The following is a 9,394-nucleotide window of genomic DNA, read 5'->3' as shown; positions in this document are numbered from 1 at the left end:
CTCTCTCCCGTAGTGTGTCCTCTCTCTCTCACTTGTACCTTTCTGCAGGTTGCCCTGGCCCTGGAGCTCTACATCTCTGACGAGCAGTCACCAGCCACATCGACCTGATCAGTGTTTGATTGTTGTGTCTTGTTGCTTTTCTTCTTTTGTCTCTCCTCTATCCACTCACCCCAACCGGTCGAGGCAGAAGGCCGCCCACCAAGAGCCGGGGTCTGTCGGAGGTTTCTTCCGTTAAAGGGAGTTTTTCCTCCCCACTGTCGCCAAGTGCTTGCTCAAGGGGGATTTGTTGGGTTTTCCCTATGTAATAATATTGATAACAGTAAGGTCTAGACCTTACTTTGTAAAGTGTCCTGAGATGACTTTTGTTGTGATTTGGCGCTTTACAAATAAAATTTGATTTGATTTGAAAATCTACAGCCCTTGTTTTGTGCATAAACACATTCAAATGTTTATCTGATACACCGATGTAGTGCAAAGCTCAACCCACAATATTTTTTTTCCACCTGCAGGGTTTCTTTTTTGTGTCTGGATGTTTTGTCCAAATGCCCTGATCATCACAGCACTCATGGATGAACCATCTACACTGTGGATGAGGGCAGGAGTCAGGAAATCATCTATGAACTCACAAGCTATGACCTTGTATAATCTCACTGGTTTCCGCACTGACGACTTGATTTGAAGAAAGACAAGAGAGAAAACCTATTGAGCTATTTTGTGAGCAAGAGTTACCCTTTGTGTGTGTGTGTGTGTGTGTGTGTGTGTGTGTGTGTGTTTTCATCTACAGCTCTCTGTTTCTCCAGGCACAAGCCAACAAACTGTATCAGCAGACATAGCTCTCCAACGTTCAGCCTCATTGTATATGACCAGAAACCAATTTCGGCAGGCAGCAATGAAAAAAGAATCAGGCCAGTTCTCTGGGGAGAGATAGAGGGGCAGAATGTAAACTTCACTGGCAAGCCATCCCTGGTGGATAGAACAGTAAAAAGAAGCTCTAATGCTCACTTCAATACACAATAAACTCAGTAGATAGTTTGCATTACCTGATTAAGTGACTTACCTTACAGATTACATAAGGACTATGAAATACAACACTCTTCATGCACTGGTAGGAATGTGTTATAGCCTTCTGGCTTGGAATTTGTGGGAACTTAATGTGTATCTCAGTTATTTCTTATACAGTTTGTTTATTGCAATAAATTTCTTTTTGTCATTATAAATATCTTTTGTGGACCACAGGAAATAGTTTTAGGGCCTGGGAATCAATGAAGAAATGATACACATTTAACAAGAATAGTTTTGTATACTTATTTGCAGTCTTGCCAAGATTTAGATGAGAATACTGATACCACTGTCTGATCTGATGTCACAGTTAAGTGTAAGGAGCACAGGCAGGCAGATGCTGTTAGAAGGTAAGGTGATAACAAAAGCTTATAGGCAGGCGGGTTCAGGCAACAGGAACAAAGGTGGGTAACAAGAATCAGGCTGAAACTTAGGAAAAGGCAGCTGGCAGGATGGGACAGATAAACACATTCACATAGAACATGGAGGACTTGCAGAAAGAAAGGGCAAGTGCAGTAAATATAGAGGGGATATAAGCAACAGGTGAGCATGGAAGTCAGGTGACAAAGACTGGTGGGAAGGTCTGAGGGCACCTGGTGGCCAGGTGGTGAATGACAGGGAAAGGAAGCAATCAAGAAGATGCAAACGTAGATTGCAGAAATGTGGTGGAGCGCAGTGAAATTGGCAGCATGGGCGAAATAAACACAACTGGGCAGGAATCGCTACAGAGCTTAGCACAAAGACTGGAAGCAGTGGGAAACATTTGACTTGGTGGCAAAGTTACCTTGACAAAAAGGAAGTAGTTACCACACCCAGGCATGAAATAATTCACCTCATTATTTAAACAAACAAGATACAAAGTGCTTATTTGTGAGCTGCAGAGGAGTGGCTATTGTATTACTTTTGGATGGAAAATCTTTATCCCAAGCTAAGCTAAATGACTGCTAATGGTAGTGTTCCTACACCATCAGATGGATTCCAGCTGTTCCTTTAACTTTACAAAATAAATTGGGGACTGTAAGTAAATGTTCTTTTATGTCAGGCCAGCCACACTTTTAAAAACACTGCATCTCAAAGTCTGGCTAAAGCTGGCAGTTGAATTATGATACCAATCATCTCTCTGCCTCACAGGTTTTAGAGAATCACAGCTGTTGATGCAGCAGGACAGCAGCGAAGGTCACTTGTCTCTCTAATTAATTACTTTACATTGTGTGTGCATCTTTGGTTTCAGCCTTTACGTATTTCTGAGGACAAAATAGGGCTTTGTTCACTCACCAAATCCCCTACAGCGTGTAATGCAGATCAAGAAAAAAAAATTGTCATTCTGCTATTTAAGACACATTTGTCTTGTAGTATTTTTCATATGTTGCCTGTGAGACCCAAATACATAACAGTGCACTTAACTCATGTTGGCAGTGTACCAGGAAAACTTAGGATACACGCTCGGAAAAAAAAAAAAAGAACAGTTTCCCTCAATAACAATGGCACAGTTTATTACTCTTTAGTGCACAATGGTTTTTTTGTGTGGCTTGTGGTATTGCTGCAGTATCCTGTTATGGAGAACAATCCAATTCCTCTGACATAGTTAAAGATCAGCCTCAGAATAACAATCAGCAAATATATCATTCAAGTAACGCACTGAGCAGCCACTTCATGGTATTCTGTTTATAAATACAATCCAAAAAAGAGCATACAGCTGCATCATAAAGAAGTCAGTTTAGTCAACGAGCCAATATATTACACAGAATTACAGACATTCAGCTACAGGACAGAGTACAAAGCTACACACTCCTTTTATATCTGATCTGCTGCTGCTGTGACATGAATATTTCATTTTGGTAGTCAGCAGCATTGCAGTGGCATATTTCATATTTCTATGCAAACCCTTGCTCAGTCCTTTAATAAAAAAGAGCCCCCCCCCCCCCCCCCCAAACTCTCTGCCTCATATTGTTAGACTGTTAAAAACTGACACATGCCAAAAACGTAATGAACAAACAGTTGAATAAGCGAGTGCACAACACTGATTGTCAGCGTGCAGCATCTTAATGTGTGTGTGCGTCAAACCGTGTGTGTGCGTGTGTGTGTGTGTGTGTGTGTGTGTCTCTGGTGCCCTGCCAGAGTCTGAGCCCGTTCTGCTGAGTGGGCAGATTCTCTGGCGGAGTGTCCCATCGGAGTGACAAGTGCATTTAGAAACAGCCTGATGGAGTCATTAACGGCAGTGCTGCTCATTAGCAACACACACACACACACACACACACAAACCCTCAGTAACAATAGCGTCATCATCAAGTTATTACACCGACTACAGAAAAATCTATAAAATCTAGACGATACAGCACATTTATAGAGAGCCATAATATGGAACATAATATCATTTAAGAAGCAGGCTGACACATCTATTTATGAAAGCAAGCAATAACACAGGCACAATCAAACTATATTGATTACCAGAATAAAAACAAAGCATCCATTATTGATCCTCTTGTCCTTTTTGTGTATGAGATTCAAGCAGTGTCAAGTAATCAAGGGCATTACAGCATCACACAGAAACACACAACAGCAGCTTCTCTTCCTGGAAGATCCCAAGCAGAAAACAGTAAAAGACTCATCAATAAACCACTTTTTTTCTGCAGAACAACAGGCTCATGTTCCACATAGGCTTTGGACATACAGTGATTATTAAAAAAAAGGGGGATCATAAAGCTAAAATTCCGTCTTAAATCAACAAGATATGTACTTAAAGCCTGACAAAGGCTACTGTAATTGTGATGGTGTTTTTAGTATATATGCTAAGCTACATTACACCATTACAATCAGCATTAGGCACTGCATTACAGCATGTGAGAGAGAGGCAAATAAATGGGAAATGGCTTCAAAGGCAACATTATGTTCTGTCTGATTATTAGGCTCAAATGCCAGAGTTTCCTATTTGCATCAGATGAATCATCCGTAGAGACATCTAGCTTTATGTTGGGTCTGATTCATGGGTAATGCTGTAGTGAGACCCCAAGAGCCTGGTGCGAGAATCAAACATTCACTGACACTTAATGGCACCATGTACATGATGAATACGCCAGACGACCATTCAGACACACACAGCAATGATCCTTAAAGCCGCTGAGAGACGTGGCCAATTATAATCTGAGCTGATGGAAAAGAAGGAATCAAAGGTACCGTTGACTGCAGTTTGATGTGACTCAATTGTGTAAAGACATTACCAGCTGAATTATGTGACTTCTTGTTGCTGTTGTGACAAAACAGAGCTGTTACAGAATGGCAATGTGCTGGCAAACATACTGTCATTACCTCTAGCTCGCCTCTATTAGTGTGATTCTCAGGTCATAATATCAGGACAAATTCCAAATACATAAAGACGAATTACTCCAGTCAATACAACACTTGTTAAACCAACCAAAGGACAATAAACATAAGATGATTTATGATGGAGGCAGGACACAAATACATAAACATTTAACACAGCAATCCAGAGGAATGGAAAACACTGCAGTAACCTTTAGGAATGAAGACATATAATTGAGGTTTCTGCTGGTGCTCACCTAGCTGTGCCCTCTCCCTCTGGACATCCTTGAAGTTGAGCCCACTGGTCAGGGTGCTTTCTCGGTAGCGGTGGAGGGCCTCCCGCCTCCCATTGGTGCCCAGCTCCCGGAGCACAGAGGGCTTGAGAGGCTCGACCTTCAGACCGTGGGCCCATCCTGAGAAGTCTGGTAGCGTCCACTTCACCAGGTCCTCCAGCCGCACAATCACCTTCTCGGACACTGCAATTACCTCATGCTGAAAAGAGGCACAATCCCAATTACAATCAAAAACACAGAAAGGGAGCTACAGTATATAAATGCAACTCTGCCGAGGTCAGAGATCGTTTCCTTGTACCACAGTTTTGTTGAATAGACACAAACATTTAAAAAGCAGCAGATCTGCAGGTATGCATGAGTGAAATTGACAATTAAAGGAAAAAGATACAAAATGCAGGCAAACGAAGAATAATCAGTCCCAACAAAACTGTACATTCAGACCGCAACACTTCTTAGTGCATGGCGCAAGCTTTTTTGCAGCAACCCGTTTTACAAAGCACTACCTACTGGACATCAAAAGTATCAGCAGCCAGTTTTTACACTGCCCCTACGATATCACTATTATATTATTCCGATTCTTCACTTAAAGCTTAAAGAGTATCAAAAGTAATAATCCACAGAGGATGCCTATATTATTGTAGGTATATGGATGTAATATTATAATTTTTGAACAAATACACATAAGAGCCATTTAAAGTTGGAGTTGTAGTATATGTAGATCCAGTTTTAGATACTGGGTAGATTGCATTATATCATAAAAGCATATCACATGTTTTTAATGTAAAACACTAATTTGAAAAGTAACTAGTAACTAAGTGTAATTAAATGTAGTAGAGTAGAAATTGCAATATTTCCCTCTGAAACAGAGAGGACTAGAAGTCCAAAAGGATCATAAAATGGATGTACTCAAGGAAAACACACACCTCATACTGTACTTGAGTAAATGCACTTAGTTACATTCCACCACTGGTGAGTAATGTAGGGCAGTGTACGGAGAACGTAACAGGCTTAAAACTAAATCTAAATCAAAGCAGAAGAAACAGGACAAACAGCCTAACATCTTTATTTATCATGTAAATTTGCATTCCTGTCAAGTAGCATTATGGCTGTGGATCCACATTAATGTAAGTAAATTATGGCACCATGAATATGGATAGTGTGGATGATTGCTGAATTAAATTTACGCCAGTAGTTAAATCAATGTCACTGAGGACGCTGTTGTTTTAGACTTTTTTGATTAGCATTTAGGAAGTCAGGCTCCTGATATTCATCACGAATGGTGAGGTTTTAAAATTACAAGTCACACTTAGTGGCCACGATTACACCTTCAAAGAGCGGAGAAACCGAAAAATGTCATTTGTTACAACAAGGCTTTAGTAAATGAAGAGTAGGAATCTCTGAGCTGCTGATCTCCCTGATGCACAATAAAGTTAATGTGGCTGTCTGGAAATTATAATCTATCTAGATCTATAGCAGTGCTGTGCATGGTTGACACTGAGCTGAATATAGCTCTGGTGATTTTGTGTACATATTTCAGTCTGTTCAGTCAGCTTACTTAATAAGATTTGCTCTCTCTCCACTGTGTGCTTCAAGCTATGGTTGATTCAACCCCTTTTAATAACTCTCATACTCAAAGAACTACAAATTCAGTGGACAGGGAAGCAAGCAGAGACGCTTAAATGTGTTTCCATTTGAAGAGCTAATGGCTGAAGTACTTGTTACCAACAGAGTGGAGTGGTGCTGGAAGATGGCTATTACAGAACCAGGGAAATCTGGAGGACAGATGTGTCCAGGCAGAAATGCAGACGCTCAGAGTAGGTCTCTGATGTTTACCGTGGTTATCTCCAATTTATCAGGCATCTGTCTGCCTGTAGACATTTCCCCTCAAAGAGCCTGCATATTACTGGCATTAAAATAACACTCATGTACTGTATGCCATATTGACACATTTATGCACTGTATGTATGGATGTTGAGAGGGTGGGCACAATAAAAGTCATACCTTTACAATCTAATAAAATCCAAAAGACTAAATCAACAGTAAATCCTTCCTTTGTGAAGCTTAAAATGGCAACTTTGGTTTGGATTTTTGGCATTTCTGTCTGCCATTCTCGTGTTTTAATTATTACTTCAAAGTGCTGCAGTTATTTTACCTCTCTTCTGAAAGCAAACACATGACATTTCAGCTTTTCAGAGTCTGTCTGAGTGCTCTGTCTATACAATTACCCATATTCAGCTCTCACATCATCTGCAACTACAGGCATATCAAATCCCAACCGGTTGGAGACAGTATTTCCTTATAAAGGAAAAGCCTGTGAGGGATAGCTTGATATAGCTGTGCCTCCCTCACTAAGTAGAAACATCAAACATGGGTTTTCGGTCTTCTTATAATGAGCTGTCTTCAGCTGTCAAGTGGTGGCGGGTGGTTGTAACCGGCTTTCCATGCAATGAAAAACTGACTGCTGTTTCTGCCTTCAGAAAAGCAGGCCATTTGAATAATGTGGAGCAACAGTAAACAGCAGTCAGCCTACAGCCAAAAGCAAAATTGTACTGTACTGTACCTCTACAGACTTAGCTACTGTACTTTGATGCAATCTACTGACAGCACAGAGAAACGAAAATCACAAAATAGCCCAGCTATACAAAAATAACACACTGAATGTTATGCTACTGATGTATGAGAAATAGAAGTAGAAATACTTCATGTAATTCAATGGCACACCAGAGCATACACACAGCAACAGTGAACCTTAAAAAACACACAGCCGTTGCCTCTACATCAATCAGCTGAATGACACGGTGCCTTGTGTGAGTGTCGACAGATCCTGTTTGGGGAGTTGTTCGGATTGAGAGCAAAACACAACAGGTGAGAGCAATTCAGCAGCTGTCAACACAGTCCAGAATATAATCAGTCTATGAATGGAGCCAGAGCTCTAAAAACAGGCTACATCCATTAGCTTTGTCATATAGTGTGTAATTTTTTTTCTGACTTTACTGACCAACTTTACACTGGCTGAAGTTTGAGGGGCTGCAGTGTGATGCAGCACATACAGTCAGGAAGCTGAACACCTGCTTGCAGTTTGCATAAGTCGCTATATTTGATTGAGAAATGTTTAAGCGAATACAGTAGAATTAAGAAATGTGCTGCATTTCTGTGTAAAGGGCTTCTGAGAACCTGCCAACCCAGGCAGTATTGAGAAATAATCACAACAACAGCATTGCACCAGCCTGTGTGTCACCATAAAAACATTTCTACCCACAATGAGAAGTAGACCAAGGCGTGTTTTCATTATTGCATGTGTTGAATCAATCAATACTTCAGTTTACAGAGACTCTGAAAACAACGAAGAATGGGACACACATATTCAATTCATAAAAATGGGGGAGAGCAGCAGATATTAACGGTACCCAGACTCACAGCGGTACCTTGGTCGTGGTTTGTTTCATTTTCAGTACAGTAGTGAAAAAAAACAAAACAAGTAATAACATTTCTTGCTATTTATTATGACCTGTTGTAAACACCGCATTTTTTTATTAAAATTTAATGAAACATAAATAAAATAGGGGCAGCACGTTGGCGCAGTGGTTAGCACTGTTACCTCACAGCGAGAAGGTTCTGGGTTCGGGCCCCACCCGTTCTCCCCGTGCTTGCGTGGGTTCTCTCCAGCTTCCTCCCACAGTCCAAAGACACGCAGCTTAGGTTGATTGGTGTCTCTAAATTGCCCATAGGAGTGCGTTTTTTTTTGTCCAGGGTGTACCCCGCCTTCGCCCGATTGCTGGCTGGGATTGGCTCCAGCCCCCCCGTGACCCCGTTCAGGGACTAAGCTGTAGAAAATGAATGAATGAATAAATAAAATATATAAAATGAATGGTGCAGCAAACTACTACTAATAAGTGCTGGATTAGCTGGGTCAATGATGAGATGATATGCAAATGATGAAGGTAGCGGCATTTGTACTACACTTGATTTTCCTTGCAGCAGTGATATTCACATTCATGTGATACTGTTTCAAATGAGTTAGCAACTTTTCCACTTGTCTGTGTCAACTGTTGCATTTCTGAACTGTTCCCTAACAGGAGACAATGGTAAGGGAGGGGCTTCTAGCTCTGGCTTCTTTCAATTGGCCATGACGCTTGTTAGCCAGAGGCTTGATTAAGCTAAGCAAGCTGCAATCCGGTCCGCTGCTTAATACGTTTGTGTGGTTGAACAAAAATTCTGCACACAAAACAAATATTTAAACTTGACAATCTGGAACCAGTGAGTGACACTTTTATGGAGCTGAAATAATTACGAAATAATATGTAAATCAGATAGTCAACTGAGGAAAAAAAAATCATCTGAAAGTATTCATTTAACTATTTAAGTCATAGTTTTATGTATTTTATTTAAAATGCCAACAATTCTCACGCTGCGACTTCCCAGATGTGAGTATTTCTTGGATTTCTTAATCGATAATAACTGTAATTTGAACACCTTTGGGTTTTGTACTGTTGGTTGAACAAAACAAGAAATTTAAAGGCATTAACTTGGACTTTGGAAAATTGTAATTGTGGCATTTTAACTTTTTCTTGTATTTTATAAACCAAACAACAAATGTATAAAATACCTGACATAGTGACTGAAAGTTAAAATAATTCATAGCTCTACATATTTGCTTGATAAATGACTCAAATGGTTCATATATAATCAATTAATTGAGTGATTGTTTCAGCTCTAAACAAACTCTTAGATTAATCATTCCT

General features: G+C 40.3%; 1 protein-coding gene across 1 annotated transcript in view; it reads right to left on the bottom strand.

The window, feature by feature from the left end:
• arid5b (AT-rich interaction domain 5B) overlaps positions 1 to 9,394 on the bottom strand; it is a 76,392-nt gene that overhangs the window by 59,820 nt on the left and 7,178 nt on the right. Inside the window, exon 4 of the mRNA XM_020598775.1 lies at positions 4,617 to 4,851. Within this exon, the coding sequence (XP_020454431.1) occupies positions 4,617 to 4,851 (235 nt within the window). The remainder of the gene's footprint in view (positions 1 to 4,616; positions 4,852 to 9,394) is intronic.

The sequence above is a fragment of the Monopterus albus genome, unplaced genomic scaffold, assembly GCF_001952655.1.
Source record: "Monopterus albus unplaced genomic scaffold, M_albus_1.0 scaffold3.1, whole genome shotgun sequence".
In the NCBI taxonomy this organism is placed as follows: Eukaryota; Metazoa; Chordata; class Actinopteri; order Synbranchiformes; family Synbranchidae; genus Monopterus; species Monopterus albus.
Note: the sequence above shows the minus strand (reverse complement) of the source record. Positions and strands in the feature narration are given on the sequence as shown.